Genomic DNA, 25,998 nt, shown 5'->3' with positions numbered 1-25,998 from the left:
TATGGAGCTGAATGTTCACTGGAACAAGTCAGAAGACCTTTCAAAGACTCAAACACACAATGTTTAACACAACTGTCTTAAAAGTTGACGTATCCAGTATCAAATTTGGTGCGCTGGATACCAAGCCAATCATCACAGATGAAGAAACAAAGCATAACATAGAATTGGCAGCTAAAGTACTCACAGAGTCAAATGACGTAGTAGGATTCCCCACAGAAACCGTATACGGACTTGGAGGTTCTGCATTGAGTGACGAATCGGTTAAAGGAATTTACAAAGCTAAAAATCGGCCTAGTGATAATCCATTAATAGTTCACATATCTTCCATTGATCAATTGAAAAGACGACTACTTCCTGAAGACTATGAGATTCCACATATTTATGATAAGCTCATACAGAAGTTCTGGCCAGGTCCATTAACTATACTTCTTCCAGTACATGATGGATCTCCTATATCTAAATATGTTACTGCTAACCAAGATACCTTTGCAGTGCGGATGCCTGCTCATCCAGTTGCTAGATCTCTTATAGCTATTAGTGATACTCCATTGGCAGCACCACTGGCCAACGCATCCACGCGTCCTAGTCCCACGCTTGCAAGTCATGTTCTCCACGATTTACAAGGCCGTATACCGTACATATTAGACGGAGGAGCTTGTGACGTAGGAGTAGAGTCTACAGTGGTGGATGGACTTCTGGACCCACCAATGCTTTTAAGACCAGGAGGAGTTTCGCTCGAAGAAATAAGACAATTTGGTGGCGACCAATGGAAACATGTCATACTTAGTAAAAAGACCGCCGGGAAGCTTGAAGCTGTTAGAACTCCAGGAATGAAATACAAGCATTATTCACCCTCAGCAGAGGTTGTGCTCTTCACTGGTTGTGGTAATGGTAAGAAAGCTATTACGCAGTACATTTCTCAAAATAATCTTGAACAAAAGAAACTTGCTTTACTTAGAGCTAGAAACTTTGGATCCAACATTCATCCTGGCATCATTATAGAACGATCGCTTGGTAGTACGGGACAAGAAATCTCTCGGAATTTGTTTCGTATGCTTCGGGATGTTGATGAAGATCCTTCTGGGGTTGATGTTATCTTCGTTGAGGGCACAGACGAGACCAACGAGGGTCTTGCCATCATGAACAGATTATCAAAAGCAGCAGCCGTTCACATCAAAGGATAGAATCTATATACAAAGTATATTATATTATATAACGATAGCAGCAGTAGCAATAATACAAAGTGCATAGTGAAAAAATACAGAAACCTCCTTATCTACTTAATCTGTCACGTGACCTGGAAACACGCTTTGCTGGCTTTGAAATAAAGAGAAAAATTGTCCATTATTAAGATGAGAAATGACAACTAGCTAATTGTCTGTCTGTAGAACAATACTCTCAAAGGTTTCAGTGTTTCTGGAGGACGTGGCTGTTGGAGTCGTTTGAAGAGTATTATATTAAGAAGCAACCACTGTATATATTACAGTGTCTATTAGAAGCAAGTGGAGACCTTCAACTAATCTGTTGATCTGAGATAGCATCAGTTGTTACTGTTAGACTTCAGACACGTTATATTGATAGATTTGTTTATATGAGTGAGAATCCGTTTGAATTAAAAGAAGAGCTCTTCAGCTCTAAAACCAATACCCCCTCCATCAAGTTTTGTCTGTACACAGTGGAGGACACAGTTAAAGAATTGAGAACAGACATTAATCAAGGCTTGGGAAATAGTCAAGACGTATTGAATCGGAGATCAATACATGGAGTCAATGAATTATCAAATGATGAAGAGGAAAGTATTGTATGGAAGTTTATAGCGACTTTCTACGAGGATCCGTTGATCTTGTTGCTTATAGGTTCAGCAGTAATTAGTTTCTGGATGGGGAATGTGGATGATGCCATTTCTATTACTTTGGCTATTGTTATTGTTGTTACCGTGGGGTTTGTTCAAGAATATAGATCTGAAAAATCATTAGAAGCATTAAATAAATTGGTTCCAGCTGAAGCAAAATTAACAAGAAATGGTAATACTTCTCATGTTTTGGCTTCCACTTTAGTTCCTGGTGATTTGGTCCATTTTGTTCAAGGTGATAGAATCCCGGCTGATATTCGTTTAACTGATGCGGTGTATTTGTCCATTGATGAAAGTAACTTGACAGGTGAAAATGAACCCGTGAGAAAGAAAGTGGATCCCGTGATAAAAACTGGTAACGAAACTCCTTCTATCACCGTAAGAAGTTCTATTGCATACATGGGGACTTTGGTCCGTGATGGACATGGTTCTGGTATTGTAGTAGCAACGGGTGCTAAGACAGAGTTTGGAGCTGTGTTTGAAATGATGCTGGAAATTGAAAAACCAAAAACTCCTTTACAACAAGCTATGGATAAGTTGGGAAAGGATTTATCCATGTTCAGTTTCGTAGTAATTGGTATTATTTGTTTTATTGGGGTTGTACAAGGACGTTCATGGTTGGATATGTTTCAGATTTCAGTCTCACTTGCGGTAGCAGCTATTCCAGAAGGTTTGCCTATCATTGTCACTGTCACATTGGCTCTTGGCGTTCTTAGAATGGCCAGGAGAAAGGCTATTGTTAGAAGATTGCCCAGTGTTGAAACATTAGGAAGTGTCAATGTTATTTGCTCTGATAAGACTGGGACTTTGACCAAAAATCAAATGAGTGTTACTAAAGTGTGGACAAGTGATTATGAAGGAAGTTTCAATTCTCCATTTTTAATTGTCGAAAAGTTGGATGATACTAATTTGCATAAGGAAATGACTACCAACATGAGAAGAACATTAGAAGCTGGAAACATATGTAACAATGCCCGTTACTCCCATGAAAGCGACAAATTTGTTGGTAATGCAAGTGATATTGCTCTTGTTGACTGTTTGCAACATTTTGGCTTGGAAGACGTTAGACCTACTATGGAAAGAGTTTATGAATTACCCTTTTCTTCAAAGAGAAAATATATGGCTGTTTGTGTTCACCAGGGAGACTTAAATAAAGCGGAAACGGTTGCTAAAGGTGCTACTGAAAGAGTCTTGGAGTTATGTTCAAGGTACTACGATTCTGATGGTCTGATTAAGCCCATCACAACTGAATTTAAGAACTTGGTACATGAAAGATCAATAATGCTTGCAAATGATGGGTTACGAGTTTTGGGTTTTGCTAGACATGGATCCAAGATTGGCCCTTCAGATAATGAAGAAAAGCCCACTACCTATCCAAATGACTTGATTTTCGCAGGGATGGTAGGGATGAAAGATCCTCCAAGACCAAACGTTGCCAAGTCCATTCAATTGCTAATGCAAGGTGGTGTTCATGTGGTGATGATAACCGGTGATTCTCCTACTACAGCTGTTCATATTGCAAAGCAAATTGGTATGCCAGTTGTAGGACCTGATTCGGTCATGACTGGAGATCAATTGGACTCTCTCTCTGAAGATCTTTTATCAGATGCCATTCATAATGTTTCGGTGTTTGCTAGAACAACCCCTGAGCATAAGGTGACCATTGTTAAAGCATTACAAAGACGTGGTGATATTGTAGCCATGACTGGTGATGGTGTAAACGATGCACCAGCCTTGAAGTTGGCTGATATTGGTATTGCAATGGGTAAGAACGGGACAGATGTAGCTAAGGAAGCTGCTGATATGGTTTTAACAGACGATGATTTCTCTACTATTTTAAGTGCTATCGAAGAAGGTAAAGGTATTTTCTACAACATCCAAAACTTTGTTACCTTTCAATTATCCACCAGTATTGCTGCATTGACATTGATTGCATTGGCTACATTTTTTGGATTACCTAACCCTTTAAATGCAATGCAAATTCTTTGGATTAATATTTTAATGGACGGTCCACCAGCTCAATCGTTAGGTGTTGAACCTGTTGATCATGAAGTGATGAAGAAGCCCCCAAGAAAGAGAAACGATAAGATCTTGACTGAAGCCGTTATAAAAAGAGTATTACAATCGGCAGCTATGATCATTATGGGTACCATTTATATTTTCATTCGGGAAATGAATGATGGTGAAGTGACTGCTAGAGACACCACAATGACGTTTACTTGTTTTGTCTTTTATGATATGTTCAATGCCTTGGGATGTCGTCATTACACCAAGTCGATATTTGAATTGGGATTAACCAACCAAATGTTCAACTTTGCTGTGCTTGGATCGTTGATTGGTCAATTCTGTGCTATTTATGTGCCATTTTTTCAATCTATATTCCAAACAGAAGCATTAACTTTAGGTGATTTGGTTCGTCTTCTTTTTTTAACCAGCAGTGTGTTTATTGCTGATGAGGTTAGAAAGTATATTCTTAGACGTAAGAATTCCATGAGTTACGGAACTAATTACGGATATGGCGTATGATGATGAAGATGATGCTTACTAATTGTGTATTACTAAACACCATCGGTCGAAGTCAGTGCTGCTGTGGTAGCCTAGACTCGAAGACAGCGAGTACGAGGTATTCTCAATTCGGAGTCAGGTACTCTCAGTTCGGAGTCAGCCGTAGATCCCCATTGACTCAGATCGAGACTAGAAGAGTCATTGGACTGCATGTATATTATACCTACATATGTACTAGTTAGTAAATCGGAGTCTCAAAATATGTGTCACACTTGTAATCTCTTTCAGTTACACTTAGAGACGCATTAGGAAATTTTCCGCGAAGCGTAGTTAAACTTCACCAACTTCGTCTGTGACCAATTAAAGGAAACGTCCGTACTTACCGGGCAATAGTACGTACATCTCCTACTATATAAAGTTGGCTAACTGTCAGCCCTTTATACTGCCATTCTAGATTTATACAATAAGATCAAAAATGGTATTCAAGTGGAATATAGATATCGTGCTTAACAAGTATTTACCTCCTAATCAGGTTCATAAGTTCCCGCAGCCGCTCAAACGGTTTCTTGGAGGTCAAAACATTAAAAATCGTCATGATTACTTAATCTGGTTAGAAATACTTATATCTACATTCTGTGGGATTGCACTTTTAGAAGGAGTCTTCAAGTCTCCAAATATTTTCTCAAGTCATCATCATGCTCCAATGATTATTGCTTCCTATGGAGCCACTGCTATTCTTTGTTTCAATGCTAATCAGGCACCGTTGTCGCAACCTCGGAACATCCTTATGGGGCATTTCATATCTTCTTTAATTGGTGTCTGTTTCGAGAAACTCTTTCTGTTAAGCCATTACGGTAGAGACAATTATTGGGCCTGTGGTGCACTCAGTGTCGCTGTCTCATCGGTAGCGATGTCGTTACTTAATTGTGTTCATCCTCCCGCAGGTGCTCTGGCATTACTTCCTGCAGTAGATGAACAAATTAGAGCTATGAGTTGGTGGTACCTTCCAGTTCAGATCATCTCTTGTTTGTTGATCATGTGCGTTGCTCTTATATTCGGGAACATAATCAGAGTATATCCAATGTACTGGTGGACTCCTGCAAATTTAGAGAAAAAGTCGGAGGAAACACTTATGGAAATCGAGCGTACTATATCTCGGCACAGTACAACTAGGTCTGTAAACCCCATGGACGAAGCAACCTCGGGTGAACCCTCGGATTTGGAAAAACAGATTGTATTCTCTCCAGCAGTTGAAGAGGTGGTGATTTCGCCAGATTCCATTCTTGTACCTAAAGATTTGGATCTAGATGAAATTGAAATCGATTGGTTAAACACTATACAAAGGAAGATCAGACTTCGGAATGGAGATGTTTAGCATAACAGAAATTTGATACCATTTAGGTATTGTATATCTTTATTTAATGAGTTTACGTGACATTATATTATATAAATCTGCTGCATCATAATTGAATTACATCTAATATTTCAATGTGTCCATTTTACAGTGCCATTTCATCCAAGGTGCAAATTCCGGAGAACAGTTTATCTTCCAATAAATCGTATAATGTAAAGGCCACTTTGTCAGTGGAAACTGGGGGTCTCACTAAATCGTTTAAAAATGAAACTTGATCCCCAACAACTACTTGCTTTGTAGCGTGACCCAATTGAGTCATCAGTGTCAATATTCCTCTTGGGGTTAACGAGGCAGCCTTTGCATCGTACATGATCCCTGGCCGTAACACAATTGTTCTTAAATCCGGTTTACTCATTAATTCAAATTCAGCTTCTCTTTTGGTCGTTATGTATTCCTTGGGTACAATGGGCGGGTTCTTGTCTGCTGAAATATATACGAATGCAGGTTTGTCTGTGGAATTTTCATGAGCACTCTTGAATTGCTTAACAAACTCATCTGCTAATAGCACAGCAGAGTCTCGTTGTACGGCACCATAAGTATTGAAACTATTCCTTTGCATAGGATTGCTACCTTTCAAACTATTGGCCAAGTTCTGTACATCATTAAGAAAATTAACATTAGAATTCAATGTCTTCTTATAGTTGGTATTCTCAAATAGCATCCCAATAGAATGAACAACTGCATCAACTTGTCTCAATTGGGCTTTATACGTTTCGGGTTCAAAGATGTTCCCCTTCTGCCAGTTAACTTTCGAAACCCATGGTTCCTTGGCTAAATTTGCGGGAGGAGAACCCAGTCTAGTAAACGATATCACTGAATATCCCAATGCTATACCATTTTCACAGATCTTACGACCAAGGAATCCCGCTCCTCCAAAAATTGCAATTGACTTCGCTGCTGCGGACATTATGATTCTTGCGTGTCGTCGTATTGGAGAAGAGCAACCAACTCCAATCACACCATCAGGTTTATATAGCCAAATCCATTGAACCACAAAAATGATTTTGATTATGTAATTAATTATGTAATTGACTTGGTTTGTGGGGTGAGAATTTGTACCACCATAGTCCGAATTAATAGTTACAACTGAAAGTTATTCTTAATGATTACTTCATACATAAATTGATGGTATAAAACTAATAAATGTTTTTATTTCTTTTTTTCTTTTTTTTATTCATTTTGAAGTGTTAAACTAGGTGTAAATTAATTGGAGCCAAACTTCTTTCTGAATACAACATACTCATCATCATCAACGTCTTCAATCGTTGGATGGTACGTTGCTTTGGACGATGATGACGATCTAGATGAAATTTGCTCTTCCTTCTTCTTCTCTGATTTTTCTGCTCCTGGTTCGCTCATGGAAACATCTTCTCCTTCGTCGTCATCTCCATCAAGTGGTTCAGGCTGTAATTCTGCAGCTCTTTCTTGTTGTTGCTTCTTGGTGTTGCCATCTTTAGAGGAAGATCTGGGAACTTTCTCTCTTTCTTTCTGTTCCTTTCTCAACTCCAGTAATGGGTCGGCGTACATATTACTCAATAAGTTTTGAAGGAATTTCTGTTGTTGCTCTACCAACTTATCATGTTCTTCTCTTCTCTTTTGTTCTTCCTCTTGTCTGGCCTTATTCATTTCCCTTAATTCTTTTCTTCTCTTTTGGGCCTCAGCTCTTTGTTTAGCTCTGTTTGCGGCTTCCTTTTTAGCTCTTTCATATTCTTTTTGGGCTCTTATTTGTCCCTCACGTTCAAGACGTTGAAGTTCCTTATTATCAAGTTCATCTTGTTGTTTGGCTTCGTCTTCAGCAACCTTTCTGGCCATTTCATTGTCTGCAGCTTCCGCTTGCTTCAAACGACCAATCAGAGCAGCTTCTTCGGCTTCCTTCTGGTATTGAGCCCTAATTGCTGGTTCTTCTTGCTTCCATCTAGCAACCTGAGCAGCTTCTTCAGCTTCCTTCTGATATTGAGCTCTAATCAAGTCATCTTCCAGCTCTGTAAAGATATGGCTTTGTTTTCTTTGAGGGGAATTGAAAATTGCAGTTTGACCAACAAATGGCCCACCAAAGTTGAAAAATCCTGGAAGTGTGAAGTCCATTAAATTGTAACAAAGATCTTGCTTCTTTGGAATATTTAAAACCAAAATGTTTTCATCTTCATAATATTCCCAATGGATACTATGAATATCAATATCATTGGAGTTGAATTGAAATACCTTTTTGAAGTGATCTTCCCTCAGTTCCACAAGCAATTGAACTAAACTCTTGTAAGCCCTTGCGGGCTTCAATACACAAAATTCGTATGATGAAAAATCACCATACTCCTTATAGATTTGAATCTGATAGTCACTTTCGGTTTCTAACTTCTTGATTATCCGGGGACGCGAGAATTGTTTCTGGGCCTGCCATTGGTTCAATTCGCTCAAATACGTGAGCAATGGTTCGAACGATGAAAATGATGAGGCCATATTTGAGTGAAAAATTAGGGGGTAGGGGAGTTAAATGTAGTTATAATTAACAATTGATTTGTTTAGTAGTATATGAGATTAAACTATAGGAAAGAAAATCTACAACATCAATTAATTAAATCTTCCAATTATGGCCCTTTATATACTTTTGCTCTGAAACTCACTCCACAACCATTGGGCAGATACTCACCCTTCTTGATCATTCGGACAGTTCGGTCAGGTGGTTAAAATCTGGGGGAAATGCTATATGCACTACTTGCTAGTATGTTCCAGTCATTCTTTAACTTTAGACACCTAAGCACGCCATTGAATATGGGAATTGAAAAGGATCTTGAAACTAAGTATATTTATTATTTGTGCTATGTTTACTCAAGTCTTCCGTATACTTCATTTTACTAGTGTTCTTGACACTTCCAGGTTTTGAATGTAAAGTGCTAAGTGGTCGTGTCCCACAGGGATAGCATAGGAGTTGGACCTTGCCTGTGTATAACAAGGCATATAATTTTAGTTATTTCTTTACGTAAGCCCGCGATATAAGTATTTACTTTATCCCATATTTTCAGTACTGGTTATGTGATTGTGGTACAAAACGAATGCCTCGCCGCTATTACCCCTTTGTCGACTTGAATATTTATAAATTCTGCCTACTTACTTGTGATTGGCGGACGCGGAAAAAGAGACGGGCGAAGTAATTATTTGTTTGTTGTTCTTGAAACTGGGACGCGATTTAATAAGCGAGTGGATGTCCCTTTCTCATTGTTAGGGGCTCCGCCTTTGATTTGTAACTAGATGTTTAACTTTACTACATAGAGCCCATTTTGGAAAGAGTACTCACATCCATAATCATATGGCAAAGTTCTTACAAATCTGAGGTTAACCAAAAAAATTCTAGCGATATAAACCTCGTAAACTTCCTAATTGGGTAGTCTGTAGTATTCTTTTGATTCTCAGGGGCGTTGTATTAGCCTCCATTGTATAGTCAGGCAAGGCACAAAAAAAATGTATGTAGGTTTTTTTTAGAATGCTTTATACCCAAAAAGTCACCAAAACCTGCCGATGACCTGTCGTGTTAAACTTAACCTGAAAACGTTCTGAAATCATTCGCTATTTTTCATTTAGACGTTAACTATTTTAAAGTGCATCATCATTTGTGAAACGACGACTTGTGTCCGAAGAGTCCTTGAAGTCTGAAACATTTGAAACATTTATAAGCACAGATCATCTAAAAATACCCACCAATAGAGCAAATAATATATCTTAATATCATAAGTCACTTAAACAAGATGTCTGAACCAAAGAATACAAATGAACGTGTGGAGGTTTCCAGAAGTGTCAAGTATATGAGATGGAGTGCCGTAGTGGTCACTGCACTTGTGGTGATTGGATACTCTGCTATTCATTGTCCACATGTCGGTGGTGGTAATGGCAACGCGTTAACATCTTCAAAACAAGAAGGGATATATAATCGTATCGATGTCCATAACCACAACATTCACGATTGCCATCAAATCCATAGACTGGACGTTACTGATGACGTAGCCCAAGCTTCCACAGATATTTTAATGCTGTTGGAAGCCACAAGCAACAACATTGAGTCCCTCAGTTCCATGAAAGACCACCATGAATGGATCAAAACCACGATGGTGACTTCTATGGTTGATTCAAGAGTTGAGCTTTTACCTGAAGTTGATATTCAAAGAAGAGCTGATAACTCGTCTTCTATCGTGGTAGGTGATACTTTCAGTACAAACTTTGCAAGTGCTGCTTTTTCCAACACTGGTGCATTGTTATCATCAACATCATCCACTATTTTCAATTCACCCACATCATCCTCCTCAAGTACAAACTTCTTTTCTCAGACACTGTCACTGAGTTCGTCTTCATCATCATCATCATCCTCCTCTTCTTCCAGTCCTACTACTGACACCAGTCTGTCAGCAGAAAACACCTCATCATCCTCACAGGTGCCTTCAGAGACTAGTTCCTCTAGTTCTGCAACCCCTCAAGACGTCACATCGTCAGAAACTTCATCTTCCACTCAAGAGCCTTCACCTTCGCCAACCTCATCTAGCACATTCGCTCTGTCCACTTCTGAGACCGCGACCTCTTCTTCGTCTTCATCTGACACTGCTACCAAGTCGGCCGGATCTTCAAGTGCTGTTATTTCTACGTTTGCCACTGTTGACAATGGTAAAACCATTGTCGTCACTCAAACCTCTTTTGTTTCTACAACTCCAACCTCTTCTTCATCCAAGCAGGCTTCTGGTGGTTTGTCCAATACCAATAAGATTGTTGTTGGTGTTGTTGTTGGTGTAGGAGGAAGTATTATTGTTGGTATAATTGCCGTTTTATTCTACATCAAGTCTAGAAAGAAGGATGAATATCAATCTGCTGGCTGGACTTTCTGGCGTAAAGGAGAGAAGGGCGGTGATGATGATTTCCTTAATGGTGAATTGGGTGTTCGTGATCGTAACATCAACCAAGGGTCTAACTTTTAAGAGGATATTAGGGTAATTTTATTTGTGTTTTACAACCCCAGCACTAATGTATTCGGATTAAAAGTTTACCCGGAATTTTGAAAGTATAAGGTAAGGTAAACGACTTTTAGCTGGGTAAATGTTAGTAGCTTTTGATGTTGGCTTCACTTTTTTTATAGCGTATCTTGTGGTACCTTAATTTCTCTCTCTGTAGCTTTATATATCCCAAACATATTACTAGATAGTATTCATTAGTATATTTAATTCATATACGTTGCACTTATTACGCGACAACCAACCACCAAAGTAAGTTATGTTGTAAAAGTGCAAAAACATTTAACCGCCGTAGGGGGGATTGGGTGAAACTTAACCGGGAAGAAGCTGGGTTAAAGTTGACCCGGAAGAGAGTGGGTTAAACTTGACGCGGATGAAGGTGGGTTAAACTTAACCAAAACGTTAATGAAAAGTCGTAAGCTTAAACCTCATGAGGGGCGACGTATGCTCTGCACCGATAGGTCTAAAATTTTTTCTGATCCTATTTGGGTCTAAGTAGCCCAATCGTGCTCTATCCCAATTGGGATCAAGTTCCCTATTTAGGACGGTTGTGACATGCTATTGTCTACCCAGTGCCTGGCAACCATCTCGCCATGGACGGTTTATAAAACTCACCAAGATATGGCAGTTTTACAGTACAGACTATATTTGAAGAGATTAGCTGTCGTTACAGAAATAACAGATGGTTAGATGTTATGGTAATTTTTTGTCATTCTAGAATAATGTTAAAGAGCAACAAGCCCCTAAATTCCAAATGGATCGACCAAATCTGTTAATTAGGGGTTCTTGCTTCTATGTCCGATGGGAAATAATAGTAGCCTTAGCATAAAGTAAGGTGCATGGGAAAGTCAGTACAAAACGATTTGAGAAATCTATGTTGAATTTTGCAACCGCGGCAAAGTGTCCCTCAGCTTCCTATTATGGCGTCGGGAAAAGACAATAGTACTGATACTTCCTGTGGCCTATTATTATGATTTAACAATTGCTTTTAAGTGAATCTTATTAGCAAAGAATCTTTAACTTCCAATGGCTATTGTTCGTTTACGAAAAAGAAAACAGCCACAGTAGTTCTATGTCATGTGATCGATTTGCACCCATTCGAATTGAGAATTAGCTTTTTATGCTTTAACTCATCATCGTCCCCACAGCAGAATCCTATTGCCTCTTGAGGCGTCAGGCACGTAATTGCGGAAACAAAAGCTTTTTGAAACCCCACGCATATATGGGACATCATAAGAAGGTTTTGATGTGGGTGTTTTAATAGATGCTCATCATATTCCCAACTTTAAGTATTACAAGAAAAACCTTAATCCAAAAAATTGTTCAACATAGTGTTAAGATGAACATCGAGAACTAAATTAGTGTAAGATGACTGCAACCTCAGTTTCACAAAATGAGGATCAATGGTACATCAGAATGTTACTTTAAAAGACTTAGAGTTAACTAACTTGGTCAACTCTATTTATTTTTATGTACGATTCATTTGAACCTCACATATCCACCATTCCTCAATTTTAAGAAGTCCTTACACATGCAATATAAGTGCATCACGTTCAGTTATAAGTAGATTGACCTTATATTTAACTTTTATCGCATCCTGCTTGTATGACGCCTTGAACTTTTCTTTTGGGGCTGATTATCACCACTTCCCTTCAGATTTCCATTTTAGGACAGATCGACAGTCCACCATGAGGTGCTCTAAGAAAGAAAATTTTTAATGCTTATGAAAGTAGCAGTTATCCATGTAAAATTTCTTAAAACCCAGAACTCATATCCCGTAGCTAATAAACTAGCATTGGATGATGATTTTGTCCTCTGAAAGTTATTGTGTGTACATCATTGATTCGTATACTGTCGATTTCTACGTTTATTTTTGTTTACTTGATAAAAGTAAAATTAGACTTGCCCAAATTGTCCAATACGAGGATATAACAATACAGCTTGGGGTCGCCAAAACTTTTTTAGTCCTCACGTTCTTTACGTAGGTCATACAAGGGTAGCATCGTGTAGACCGGCATGATTTCACGTTTGAATTTTCTATGCTTCCTTTCACAGTAGTACAAAACAACAATCACTACGCTAAACGATTCCAAGCATGAACCAACCAGTCTGTAGGGAACAATGCCTTTGATAGTGAATCAGTAAGTCCACTGAGTACCCCCCCCCAGATAAAGTGCTTTCTCGCGTTGTTCTAACGAACTCCGGGAAATTGAATCAACGTCAGTAAGGCGGAGCAACGCAGCTTTGCCGGAGGAGGGCCCGAACAATTCGTTTTGAAAGCTTCCAAAAGGAAGCACAAGTAATTTGTGCCTTTCCAAAAGGAAGGTCGTATAAAGTTCAAAGTGATTTACAACATATACGAGTACGTAAATCAGTGTAAAATACTTGAATTCTTCAGGACGGTGAACTTGACTCTGCATTGTTCTTAGCTCAACCTTCCATTATTCTGCTAGGTCTTTCGGCCGTCGTAAACGCGCGAGAATCTCTACGACAGTTTTCAATCGTATCGTGATTGCTACCTTAATGGTTCTCTATTCTGATAAAAAGTCAATGATTGTTTTGTTTAACTATAATTGAGTCAAGGTGATTCATTGTATAGTTCACTCTTAGTTCAAAGATTAGGTACCCCATAATTTAATTTTTTCAAGTCGATGTCTATGTAAATCGACTTACCTCACACAATAGAGATGTAATGGATAAAAAAGAACCCTTTTTGCATTGCTCGGGTTAAACCCCATTGCAATCAACCTCGGCTTGAAAGCCTCCTAATACTAAACGAGGCTTGATTCGGGTGTTATTTTTCGAACTTAAAACTCGCCCAAAAATTGTTTGATGCATAATAGTGGGACCCTTTGTTCTTAAACAGTTTTTCCTTTCGGTTCCTATATGCAAAGATTGAGCTTCCCCTGGTTCATACGGTTTAAGAAAGGACTTGTACTTTCCCCTGATCGACACCTGTGCGGGGGCTTTACCCGCACCTTCCAGAACAACCCGGAATTAGCAACTTGCGTCATGCGGGAGACATAATACTAACACCCAATTCCAGGATTTAACAGTGCAAGTATGAGTGGTATGCATCTTAGTCGATGCAGGTGCATGTATGCTAAATAATTGCTTTGTATTCTCATTCAATGGAACCAGGAAAAACTATAAGCACACACTGGAGCAATTGAAGGAATGGCCACTACGGAGAAATTATGCGGGAAATTGTCATGTTTCATCGCGGTTAACTAAGGAGAAGTTTAACAATACAATTGATATTCTGTAAATTTATCATATTTATCTTGTGTCCAAGTGGGTTGGAGCCGTGTTTGTTTAAAACTACTTCGAATAACACATGCAAACCCCCTTGCTCCTGCCTACTGTCCAATTTATGGAGATGCAAAGGAGTATCCAGTTTGCATTGGTTCAGGAAGTAGGTAGAGAGTGGAGTCAGAAACTTCTATCAACAACATTGTTTGCCATAACTGCAAACTAATACCCACAAACTGAAAGCTCTCACAATATCAATGGGCTATTATTGCAAAATTCAACTTCAGTGGATAACATTGTACCTAAAAATGAACACTATCTCTATTTGCATGACCGTGCATACGACTGAGAAACGTAAGGTTTGTTCCGCTATTGTGATGACCCGAGTCCCTTTCTAGACTATGAGTTGAAATTCAATTATGTATAGTGCTTCCAATAGAAATTAAACTTTTATAAACAACCTTGATAAGACGAAATAACAAACAAATAGAAGAAACTGCATGAACCCAATCAAAAATATGAGACTACTCCAGTAGTAAATGTTTCATCGTCATCATGTTTCAATACTCAGCCACCAGTAAAGAATCTGAATCATAGGGTCCTTTGATCAGATGCACCGCATAAGTTTTAATCTGCTATGTCACCCAATATATATAATTAATTAATTTTTGAATAAGGCCAATCTCGCAATAAAGTCAATTGAAATCGTTTAATGGGTTTAGAGGTCTATTCTTCATGTGCAAAAGAACAATATCTCAAGGCAAGTTGAAAAAACAATACATTTGATAAGAAATCATCCGATCGGCAATCGGAAGAGAAACGTAGTGGAACAACTTTTACCGGCAGTTTCCAAATCATGGCGGCTCAATAACAAAAATTAAAAATAGATTCCATTTCTGGTTAAGGTATTGTTTAAAACTGTCAATCTCTCCGCGGGAGGTTCTCACTTCTTAAGGGAACTTTTGACGCTTCTATAAGAAGATATTGTGTTGGCTAAGCATGTTTCGGGATATTGCTAGCCGTTTGAAACTAACAAAGACCCGTATCTTCACTGTGCATTTTTGTGATAGAAGTATGCGTCGCTTGCAGGGTCTTCAAGTTCCTCACCTGCAGTTTGCTCAATAATACAACTTATTTTGGGGGTGGGGTGAATCATTCTGCCTTGCAGTTATGTAGTGTTGCACCTTCTAAAGCATACTGTATAGGAATAGTGTACATTTAAACTAAGCTTGCCAATCACCCCGCCTATTATGCACAACAAGATATGCACCTTCTTCGTGCATAAATTCTGATTACTATATGTTACCTATTACGTTTTAGTTTCCAGTTCTATGTGTGAATGACAATTCATCTTATTATATCTTAGATAGCATATGTTCTTTTTACTTCAATGTCAACTTTTTTTTAATTAATCTTTCTCTATTGTTATCCCTATTTTAACATTATTGTTTCTTCTACTTCAAACTAAGGCTTACCCTTCTCACTAACAGTGGCCTTTTCTTCGGTACTTTTACTCTTTAGACTTGCCATTTCATCTACTTCACTGGTTGATCTGAGATTCCCCTGCTATCTAATCTACTCAAAAGTGGTCAGAAAGTTTACTACTGTTGTAAGGTACAGCACTTGAAATTGGATAGAACAGTATTCCATCTACTGTCAATGACAACTTGCCAACAAATTAGAGCTTCTACCATTGACAAGCTTCATTACCATCGTCATCCATACCAAAGCCCTAGATCTTCAATGATTGGGATTGCTGACATTTTGAATAAAGATTCTCCTCCAAATGATCAGACTCTGACCCTGTCAAATACAATTAAAGAATGCGAGAGTCTGGATAATAACTCTACTTGTTCCAATCCTCAGAAAGATTCACCTGAGATTTCTGATCGTTCTATATCTGATGAAATTACAACTATAGAAAAGACTTCGTTGCAAGCTTTAACTTCAGCGTCAGACGACATAACAACACATCATTTGTCTATTAAATCTCCTACTCATGTCGAAATCCCTCCAATATCTAGTTTAACAAAGCTTTTGTCTAGGCAGTTCAACCCCCCTCAAGCTGGTTCAATTAAAGCTCCAGGTCAGCCTTCTTCTAATAATCATTTAGCATATCTCCCTACACGTCGAATAACAAGTAGCCATTATGGTGGGTTCATTGATAATGCGTTAGAAAGTAGAAAAGCTCGGTCCAATTCATTACAGCTGCTGTCGCTGTCTCCCTCGTTACAACTGAGTCTGTCTATCTCCTCTCCATTGATAGATAGTAGTAACTTGGTCTCAACCGCAGCATCTCCGACAAGAAGTCCAAAGAGTAGGCAATCGTCTTTTGTAAGAGAACCATCTTTGCTTACAGTGGAAGTCAAAGATGTTGAATTATCTACTTCTGTTAAGAGATTGCTTTCTAGAAAACCAAGAATTCCAAAGTCAAGAATTCATAAAAAGATATTGGCTTCAAAGAAGTTTGTACAGTTATCTATTCGAAGAAAAAATGGAACATCACATTCTACAGGCGACCCTGGAGATATATCTAAGCACATAGAGAATTCCACAATGGGGGGAAATCAAATCTCAAACTACGATGCTAATGCTGGATCACTGGGTTCTAAATTACATTTTAAATCCTTGGAAGCAGGCATGAAAGTCAAGTTAACATTAAGTAACTCATTTGTCTCCTTGTATAATCATTTGATACCAGGAGTAAACAAGAGGCAAATATATAAGCTTGTTGGACAAAGTAAAAATGAAGGAATCAGTTGTACTTATGTGACAGTTCCTGCTCAATCCGACTCCAGTGTGGTATCTCTGCCTGTTCAAATAATTGATTCCAGTCTTGTAAACATGGCAGATATCCCAAACAAGGTACTTAGAAGCTTGGCAAACTTACCAACTTTCAATTCATTCAATACTGCAGTGAACACTTTATTTGGTGGTGTTGCAGACTATACTCTTGTACGAGTTACCCGTTCCAGTGCAACAACAAACGAAAGATCTGTATTATTAAAGTTGGAAACAGCTAAGCCGGGAGATTTTTCGCTTATTGATGATGACGAAAGTGCAGAGGAAATGTTGCATAGCTTAGGGAAAACAGGAGACTCACCTAGTAATATTTTCGTTAAAAAGATTGTTGCAAGACCAAGGTACAAGTCCAAGATGAAGATTTACATGATTCCTGTAAATCAAGATTGCGTATTATATACCGATGAAAGGATGTTTGAAAGAGATTTATATAATGGTATCGTTGATTTGACTGACACGAATCCTGACAGAAAGGAAATATTTGTCACTTTTTCGGTTAATCATATAATTCAAGAGTATAACTCTTTGGTTAAAATGTCGGCATTAGAATCTCCTCTTGAACAACCTGTGCCTGGTCTCCCCACAGCAGAGCCGTTGACTCAGGTTGGAAATTCCCCTCTCCCTAAGCATGAAATGATGCCCGGAGCTGCTACACTGTCACTTCCTCCCATTCAAAATATTCAAAGACTGGGCACATACACAAATTACTTTCCCCCATATCAGTCCACTCCGGCGACATATACGGAGCCATCTTCCTTTCGTCCATCGAGGCATTCAAATGAGCATTTCTATAGCCATATTCAGCAACCTAATCCGCCACTAATTCACTATCAGTATTTGCAGCCTCATGTTCCGCCACAAACTCTCCCATCACCGATGTCAACACCTCAATACCCACTTCAGTCGCCCCTCCAAATTGCTCCGCTTGCCAATCAAATGAAGGAAGGCCTGCCGTTGCCACCTCAAAACTTTGGCGAGAAACACTCTTGGCCAATGGGCTATTCTACATCTACACCAGGAATCATTAACTACACTAATTACTCGAGTTCTACAACGAGTAGAATAAGCTCAAAGAATTCCCCAGGAGGGTCTATATCATCTTGATCTTGTAATGAACATCAAATATCCCTTCAATGAAAAAAAAAAATGTAATGAGCCATACTTTGTGGAGTTTCTTTATAGGTTAATTTAGTTATCCCCCGTTCAATTAATATTCAGTTTTAATGGTGTCATTTTTTTGTTATTGCCTCATATTTGTTGTTCGACATAAAATAAATTTTGCACCAATTCTTAAAAAGTTATTCCGGGAGTCGCCTAATGAAACATGAATTATTTTTTTTTCTTTCCTTTGATAATAGTGAGATGAATTAAATCAATGTAGGAAACAACTGAAATAAAGTGAAGTGGGGTTCAAGCACTTCAATTCAACAACTCAAGTATAAGTATACCGAGCAAACAATCTCTTTTGAATTCTCCTATTGGTTACTAATTCAGATCCCTACTCCTTCTTACATCTTATTTTATTACGCCTATACTCCATGGGACTTTTGTCGCAGCAATTTTTTTAAACGTATATCTAGATAAGAGAGCGATATATCAGTTTGAAAGCTGTAATTAAAGGAGATCCTGTATGAACTCTTTATTTAAATTGCTATGATGTCAAAGAAGGAATTCTATTTACTATTGTCCATCTTTATTGCTGCTTTCAACCCTTTGGGAGACAGACCTTTGTAAAAATATTGTAATTGTATCACAATTGTACCGATAGCGAGCATGTCCAAGTTATGTAGTAATGGAGGCAAGAATAGCCATATGTAAGCTACATGTTTATGCGGTTGCACATTTCCATCTCAGCATCTGAATCTGGCTTTCTACCCGGCCTTTTGTGTGGTCAATTAACATATCCTCTTTTGAGCGTATTACCTCTTTGGGTCGTTTTGTGTTGTGTTCCTGAATAATATTTGCAGCTTTGGTGTACCTCATATCGAGCATAATGACACAGACTATTTGGAACAAGACGTTTTATTCCATTTGCATATTAAAATAACCGCTTTGCTTAAAATGCCATATTTTGCAACACTTGCATTGCCTGTGTTTAAAGAGTCACGTGGATGCTATACTTGAATGCCATACTTTCAGATCAGCTCAATGTATTTGATAAAACATAAACAGACTCTTAAAAAATAAATCTGGTTAGAATCCCTATTGCGTATCAATAAATTCAATACGTTTTTTAATGAAATTCTGAACAATTTTTGAACTTCGGCAAATAATCTTAGTATGGTTTTCATTCTACAGTGGGATTCTTCAAATGCGTTAGACTTTTGCTCAATTGCCGCTCACGCTCAGCGGGGTGTCCTTCAGTTGCTCTTGAGTTTAAGGTGTAGGAACATGAAACTGAGTTCTTTTTTCGCCTCTGAGATCTTGAAAATGCCCCGAGCAGGCGTACATTGATTCACAATATCAGTAATACTTCAAATTCTAGATACAGTGCACGAAGTATGTAACCTGAGCAGCTTTCAATTTAGAGTTCATTCGTACCTCTTTAATATATCAATTGCTGTGATAAATATTTAGTAAAGGTGAGCTGCCACGGCTTCAAGGTAGATATCTGACACTACCAACACCAGGGAACAAAATGCCGTCAATAGCGAGAGACACCCGTGCACCAGTTTGTAACAACTTTCCATTTGTTAACAAACTTGTTCTAAATATGATTTTTTGGTAACGGAGAACATAAATATCAAAGTTAAGCATGAATTTGATCTATCCTGCAAAAGAATTACTTCTGTGGGGCCAAATATTTCCAAGCAGTATCGTTTTTACCTGTTCATTTAACATTGTCCAAGGTTTAAGTATATCATGAACCATGTAAAAGGATTTCAAAGATCTTATGTCGTATGATAGCTTTAAAATATATAGTAAAACGATTTTTGGTATTTAGCTATTAATGTATCCTTGTTATCATCATCAAATACATTGCAATTAAATCTACAAAGAATATTATTCCAAAAAATTAAACTAAGATTACTTAAAATATTAAAAAGCATCCCTTATTATTTCTTTGACGTTATTATTCAAGTAGATATTACTTCTTAGTGGTTTCTGTTGTGATTTTATATTCTACGTCTTTAATCATCCTATAGACTTAATGAAGATCTCATAGAAATTAGCACTTGAAAGGTAGAGGGATCAAAGAATGGGAATCTTAATATTGTGGACTTGGTACTATGGCCCAATTGAAAAGCTGTATGATTGATATCACATTATCTTAATGGATAGCAAAGATCTATTACATCTATGCAGCTGGTTTATTCAACGTTGTTTCCGAGGCAATAGCTCGCCATACTCCCTGTTGCATAGAAATATTTCTTTCGTTGATCATGCTATAGCGTCTCCTTAACTACAATAAGGGTAATCTTTTTTACGAAATTTGAAGAAGGAAAGAATGTTGGTGGTTCTACTTTGAAATTTATTCTGATTTATGCTCAAATTTAATACAAGGCAGTAGGGAAATTATAGAAAGATCCTGGACAACTTTTATATTTGATTCATTTCAAGCTTAGAATAACGGAGGTCACTATTCATTGCCATAGGCAGTAAAGAAGCTGTTGATAAGAGCTAATATTGGAGTGGGAACAAAAATTATGTGATATAGAACGATTAAACATTAAGAACGAATGAATATATTCAATTGATTGGCTGATCTTCTTACTGTTTTTGAGCAAACTATTGAGCTAGTGTTGAACAATTATAGAGCAAGTATTGATGTCAGAAGATCAATTGTATCAAAATATTGAGAGCAAGGTGTCTGGAAAAGATACTATTGAATCTGATGCATTTGAACAATACAAGGAAGCGATATTGAATTTGAGGGTGAACTTTAACACGTTCAACAGAGATTAGCTGTCGCTAAGATAAACATGCTGAAACGAGACACAACCAGTAAACATACATCCAACTATCAATAATTTAAGTTAAGTTCTAGTATTGATGCCAAAATGCTAACCTAGTTTATGAAAAGAAAAAGAATGGATGATCAATATAAACTTTCTTGTAGAAATTGAAGTTCATTCAGATCTAGTGATTCACTCTTTTGATTATCCTTTATGAATTGCCCTGGACTTATTAATACATATAATTCGTATTATTTCCCCTTGCCTACCATTATTGTCTATTGCAAAAACTTTAATTGTTATATATTGGCTAAAGATTTCGTTCAACTTCTTTAAAGCAAAATACCTCGATATTAATAACAGACAACAACTTTTTTCAGATTACTTTTTAGCGTCATAAATATAGAAATTGTAGATTTGGGTAGAGGATATGATTTCTGGTTTATTTATACCGTCTTATTGGCCTTTTTTGAGAGTGGGCGATATTCAAAAGAAGAAAGAGCTAAATCTAAATTTGGTTATCGATGCGGATGCAAACTTTGAAGGAGCATTAGTGCTCGATTTTCTCTTTCCAGCAATTATCATTGTTAATCCTTTTGGTCGGCATCTTTTGATGGATTATTTCGAAATACGTCTTGTTAATTAGGCTTAATTGCAAATATGCGTTGGGTTTTCTTTCACAGCCTCGTGGATCATTTTTTGGCAGTTAGGTGTAATCCACAGCTGTGCAATAACGCACTAAGAAGACACCTCCGTATAATTCCGTGATTAAAATTGAACAATTATAGTTCGACTTCATTGATGAATTGACTGTAACTGCTACAAAGCGTCCCTGTTTTAACGAAAGCTATAAACTTGAAATGAGTAGTAAATACGAAATCACAAATTCGTTGGCTACTGAAGAGTCGAGGCACGGCGTGAAAATCATAAGGCGAGTACAATAACAACATATTCAGCCTTACGTTTTTGTTACATCTTGATAATATTGGTATAATATGAATAGAAGGGATTTATGAATCCGAATCAAGTTAGTAAACCCCATAGTGAAGAAGTGGTCTCGGAGTTCTGTGTTAAAGCACATTATCTTGTTCTACTGGGACGTGCATAAATGTTGCTGGGGTTGCCTTTGACAAGCCAAATTCCAACATGAGATATGGAAGCATCAATTGATGCCGACTGTAAGATTGAAATCCGGTATGATTCTATGAATGTTTAGTCTGTTTGTGCCTAAATGCCTTTTGTCATCACTTCAGTTCTCTTTGGCTGTATTGTTGTGGATTCTGCGAAGTTAACATTTAACGGCATTGCTTTTGAGCCATGGGGTGTATGATTTGATCGCCAGCTTGGCAACATGACAATGGGTGCTAGTTTTTTTTCAAGTAAACGAATAGCAGGCAACTGTTTCCTTGTATCAAAGGGCTAAAATGTAGATAGTCTTATCTTGTTAAGGTCGTTCTTGGTTAGCCATGGCCAGCCTTGAAGCTTAATTCGTACTAGAAGCACCCTCATCTCGATAAATCACTTCCCCATAAAAAAGGAGCAATAGTAAATGGTATACCATATAATCTACATTATCCCACTACTGTTGAATAACAAAATTACTTACATACAAAATCATGTGCTATAAACCGACATCACTGATAACTTTAAACACTCAAGGCAACAGTTTCGTCATTGATTTGGTCCTTGTATTGTTCCAAAGCTTTGGCAACTGTAACGTTGACAAACTTTTCAGTTTGTTGAGGAGCTCTTCCTACAAATGTTGAAGGGTCCAATAAATTGTCCAAGTCTTCCCAGATTGGCTTAAAGTATTCTGTGTTCTTGATTCTTTCAATCAAATCGTTGTCACCACCTTCTTGCTTAACAACAGCGGAAGCTTGGTGTGACAAAACTCTGATTTCTTCGTGACAATCTTGTCTTGAACCACCCTTTTCAACCATGGCCATGATAACATTTTCAGTGGCCATGAATGGCAATTCAGACTTAATTCTACGTTCAATGACCTTTGGATAAACAACCAATCCACTAGCGATGTTGTTTAAAGTGGAAAGAAGAATGTCAGCGGTCAAGAAAGCTGATGGAAGAGAAATACGTCTGATAGCTGAGTCATCCAAGGTTCTTTCAAACCATTGGACAGAAGCGGTTTGGATAGCATCGTTCAACAATCCACCGAGATGTCTAGCCAAAGAACAGACACGTTCACATCTCATTGGGTTACGCTTATAGGCCATAGCAGATGAACCAATTTGAGATTTTTCAAAGGGCTCTTCAATTTCCTTCAAATTGGCCAACAATCTAATGTCGGTAGCCAACTTGTGACAAGAGGCACCGAACGATGCCAATGGACTAAGAACGTCGATATCGATCTTTCTGGAGTAAGTTTGACCAGTGCAAGGATATACAGTGTCAAAGCCCAACAAATTGACAACGGTTTCGTCCAATAATTCAACCTTGTCGTGGTCACCATGGAACAAAGACAAGAAGGAAGCTTGAGTACCAGTGGTACCCTTAACACCTCTCAAACCAATATCATCTCTGGCTCTTTGCATATTTCTCAAATCCCACAACAATTCTTGGATCCACAAAGTAGCTCTCTTACCGACAGTGGTCAATTGAGCAGGTTGGAAGTGAGTCCAGCCCAAAACAGGCAAGTCCTTGTTTTCCAAAGCAAACTTAGCCAATCTGTTAATCAAGTTGACTAACTTTGGAATCAAGACATCGTAGGCATCTCTCAAAAAGATCAAGTCAGCATTGTCAGTGACATAACAAGAGGTGGCACCCAAGTGAATAATACCAGCTGCAGCGGGACATGTGTTACCAAAGACGTGAACATGAGCCATGACGTCGTGTCTGACGATAGCTTCTTCCTTCTTGGCTTCTTCAATTTCTTCGTCAGTGATAACGAGATGCTTCTTCATTTGTTCAATGGCTTCGTCTGTGATCATGTCCAAGCCGACTTGCTTTTCAGCAATGGCCAAGTTCAACCACAACTTTCTCCAAGTAGTAAAACGGTTTCTCAATGAGAAGATCTCAGACATCTCCTTGGAAGCATATCTGGAAGATAAAGGGGTTTGGTAAGAATCGTTACTCATTGTGTAATAGTAGTAAATCTATTCACACAAAAATTAATGCCAGTATGAATGAAAGAAAGAAAGAAAGAAGGAATCAAGATACAATTTCAATTTGTTAATCTTAAACTTTTTTCGTTAATAAGTCTTTATTTTTCCCCAGATATTACCAGCGCGAGATGCGACTCCGAACCTATAATTTTTGACTCCGTCCTAAGTCTGTCCACGATCGACCCATATACAGAATTTGAAAACGGAACGTTAAGTCTCACATTAACCGGTAGTCTTCACTGGACCATGCCAATACAATTGGGCGTAATCTCGATCTTGATCTTGCCTCAAGCAAATGTGATTGAGTCGAATGTATACCAAAGCACGGATGCTAGCGCGCGCCGCGATTCCTTTCAATGTGTTGATGATCTCTTGACTACAATTTGTCAACCACGCGCCAACTAGCGGTACTCTCAGGGTATTCAACACAACAAAAACCTCATCTATTTGTGATCCGAAGTAGCTCCAGATGCATGCTCGTTATCTGTGAAAAGAGAATAAACAGAGCCCTTGAACAACGTTCCCATCAATGCAACCTGTGTCTCCAATGCCCTGTATCGTTCTAACAACTTGGTAGCAGGTGCAGCTATACCTTCTGATCTGCGAGTAGGTCCATCGGTATCATCTGCTCCTCCATCACTACCTAAATTCCGCGCCGTCCTCTGTTTGAGTTCTTTAGGTCCTTTCGATTGAATCTCTACATGTAAAATTTGTAGTTCCCGTTCCAATTCGGCCATTTGAAATGCCATCTTCTGGTACTCCAGAAGCACTTGTGCTTGTTTCTGAGTCAACTGCGACGACTGAGAGTAGTCAATGTTTGTTATATCTTCCTTCGCCATCTTATAGTCAGTTGATTCCCATGTATTGGTTTTGACAGAAGAAACTTGAAGAAAATCAGTAACAAATAAAACAGACGTGTATGTGTTATTTTGTTTACACAAAGTCCTGTCCCCTTTCAAAACCTTCACCCAAATACTTCAGCTTTCAAACTATCACCAATTTCACGTACCTGGATTTGGGCATAAATGTTCCGCGCACGACTTTTTGGTGTTTTTGCGAACCATCACATACCGTAGCCTTCAGATTCTTGTTCGAAATTAGTGATAGCAAACAAAAGGTAATAGCATTCAGTTTCTTCACTTATTGTTGTTGACTGGCATTGACTTTTTCAATTGGACTTTCTTGTTGTAAATCATGTCTGAATCTGAATCTCATTCTGGGTCTGCTCCCAATTCTGCTCCACTTCCCTCTATTTCAGTGAGTTCAAACCCTTCAGCAGAGAAAAGCAGGACCCCTCAAGAAGCTGAATCTATGGCTAACCAAAAGGCCTCCACAGTTGCCGTAAATAATGATTCTTCTGTCGCACCTCCGGCTTCCAAAGATACTACCTCCGGCCCAAAGAAAAAGGTTTTAAGAAGAAAGATTAAGGGTCCTAACCCATTGAAGAAGAAGATCTGGCTAGCTGGTCATGCCTCAGTTATTGCATTTGGAATATTGTACTGCGTTCTTCTGTTCCTTCGTATCAACAAGTGGTACATTCGTTTCATTTGTTATCGTTTGTCTAATGTTGGTTCAGTCTTTGCATTGGGTGCTGCCATTTCACATAAATATGGTCTTAGATACTTACCTCCAACACCAACTTTATTTGCTCAACAGGATTTCCAATATTTGATTATTGCTGCTGTTAACATTATCTCATTCCGCTCGATGTTCAAATTGCTTCCATTTGTTTTAATTTCCTTGTTACACATAGGGGACGAATTTAAGGTTACTGCCATCACAGGTCAAAGTACATTTTTGGCATCATTAATCGCCTATGATGAATTGTTTTTGATTATCTATTTAGTCTTGAGAACATTGCTTTTCAGAAGCTCTCTGGGTTTCCAATTAGTTGTCTATCTTTGTTTCTACTGGTTGAGAATCTTGTATAACAATGACACTGCAAAATTGTTCTCCACTCTTATGGAAAATATGGATATCAATGTCAGTACCATCAAGAACGAGAAGATCCAGAAGTTTTGGGCTAAGGCTAAGAAGCACATCGACGATAGGGCTCACAAAAACTAAATGTCGTCTTTATCAAAGTTTTCCGTGGCAGCTGTTCTTTTATCAGCTGCCACGATGTGAGTGCTCATGATATCAATTGCTTATGACGGTCTCAATAATAATATAG

General features: G+C 38.2%; 10 protein-coding genes across 10 annotated transcripts; 6 read left to right on the top strand and 4 right to left on the bottom strand.

Annotated features, from left to right (window-relative positions):
• Nucleotides 1-59: 59 nt before the first annotated feature.
• Nucleotides 60-1,184, top strand: KQ657_000779 (threonylcarbamoyladenylate synthase; the record flags this gene model as incomplete). The annotated part of the gene is made up of 1 exon (XM_043191603.1): nucleotides 60-1,184. The coding sequence occupies one exon, from the start codon at nucleotides 60-62 to the stop codon at nucleotides 1,182-1,184; it is 1,125 nt and encodes a 374-aa protein (XP_043048910.1).
• A 407-nt stretch (nucleotides 1,185-1,591) lies between these two features.
• PMR1 (Ca(2+)/Mn(2+)-transporting P-type ATPase) lies at nucleotides 1,592-4,378 on the top strand (the record flags this gene model as incomplete). The annotated part of the gene is made up of 1 exon (XM_043191602.1): nucleotides 1,592-4,378. The coding sequence occupies one exon, from the start codon at nucleotides 1,592-1,594 to the stop codon at nucleotides 4,376-4,378; it is 2,787 nt and encodes a 928-aa protein (XP_043048909.1).
• A 454-nt stretch (nucleotides 4,379-4,832) lies between these two features.
• Nucleotides 4,833-5,732, top strand: KQ657_000777 (uncharacterized protein; the record flags this gene model as incomplete). The annotated part of the gene is made up of 1 exon (XM_043191601.1): nucleotides 4,833-5,732. The coding sequence occupies one exon, from the start codon at nucleotides 4,833-4,835 to the stop codon at nucleotides 5,730-5,732; it is 900 nt and encodes a 299-aa protein (XP_043048908.1).
• A 124-nt stretch (nucleotides 5,733-5,856) lies between these two features.
• KQ657_000776 (ubiquinone biosynthesis protein) lies at nucleotides 5,857-6,678 on the bottom strand (the record flags this gene model as incomplete). The annotated part of the gene is made up of 1 exon (XM_043191600.1): nucleotides 5,857-6,678. One exon carries the CDS (start codon nucleotides 6,676-6,678, stop codon nucleotides 5,857-5,859), a length of 822 nt encoding a protein of 273 aa, XP_043048907.1.
• Nucleotides 6,679-6,974: 296 nt separating this feature from the next.
• KQ657_000775 (uncharacterized protein) lies at nucleotides 6,975-8,225 on the bottom strand (the record flags this gene model as incomplete). Its single annotated transcript, XM_043191599.1, has 1 exon — nucleotides 6,975-8,225. The coding sequence occupies one exon, from the start codon at nucleotides 8,223-8,225 to the stop codon at nucleotides 6,975-6,977; it is 1,251 nt and encodes a 416-aa protein (XP_043048906.1).
• A 1,283-nt stretch (nucleotides 8,226-9,508) lies between these two features.
• Nucleotides 9,509-10,723, top strand: DFI1 (Dfi1p; the record flags this gene model as incomplete). Its single annotated transcript, XM_043191598.1, has 2 exons — nucleotides 9,509-10,064; nucleotides 10,200-10,723. The coding sequence occupies 2 exons, from the start codon at nucleotides 9,509-9,511 to the stop codon at nucleotides 10,721-10,723; spliced, it is 1,080 nt and encodes a 359-aa protein (XP_043048905.1).
• Nucleotides 10,724-15,667: 4,944 nt separating this feature from the next.
• On the top strand, nucleotides 15,668-17,914 carry KQ657_000773 (uncharacterized protein; the record flags this gene model as incomplete). The annotated part of the gene is made up of 2 exons (XM_043191597.1): nucleotides 15,668-17,384; nucleotides 17,757-17,914. 2 exons carry the CDS (start codon nucleotides 15,668-15,670, stop codon nucleotides 17,912-17,914), a joined length of 1,875 nt encoding a protein of 624 aa, XP_043048904.1.
• Nucleotides 17,915-22,352: 4,438 nt separating this feature from the next.
• On the bottom strand, nucleotides 22,353-23,798 carry ADE13 (adenylosuccinase; the record flags this gene model as incomplete). Its single annotated transcript, XM_043191596.1, has 1 exon — nucleotides 22,353-23,798. The coding sequence occupies one exon, from the start codon at nucleotides 23,796-23,798 to the stop codon at nucleotides 22,353-22,355; it is 1,446 nt and encodes a 481-aa protein (XP_043048903.1).
• Nucleotides 23,799-24,268: 470 nt separating this feature from the next.
• On the bottom strand, nucleotides 24,269-24,664 carry DAD3 (Dad3p; the record flags this gene model as incomplete). The annotated part of the gene is made up of 1 exon (XM_043191595.1): nucleotides 24,269-24,664. One exon carries the CDS (start codon nucleotides 24,662-24,664, stop codon nucleotides 24,269-24,271), a length of 396 nt encoding a protein of 131 aa, XP_043048902.1.
• A 355-nt stretch (nucleotides 24,665-25,019) lies between these two features.
• Nucleotides 25,020-25,892, top strand: KQ657_000770 (uncharacterized protein; the record flags this gene model as incomplete). Its single annotated transcript, XM_043191594.1, has 1 exon — nucleotides 25,020-25,892. One exon carries the CDS (start codon nucleotides 25,020-25,022, stop codon nucleotides 25,890-25,892), a length of 873 nt encoding a protein of 290 aa, XP_043048901.1.
• Nucleotides 25,893-25,998: the final 106 nt, after the last annotated feature.

Source organism: Scheffersomyces spartinae (genome assembly GCF_019049425.1).
Source record: "Scheffersomyces spartinae strain ARV_011 chromosome Unknown scaffold_12, whole genome shotgun sequence".
NCBI lineage: Eukaryota > Fungi > Ascomycota > Pichiomycetes > Serinales > Debaryomycetaceae > Lizanozyma > Lizanozyma spartinae.
This window is presented reverse-complemented; position numbering and strand designations above follow the sequence as displayed.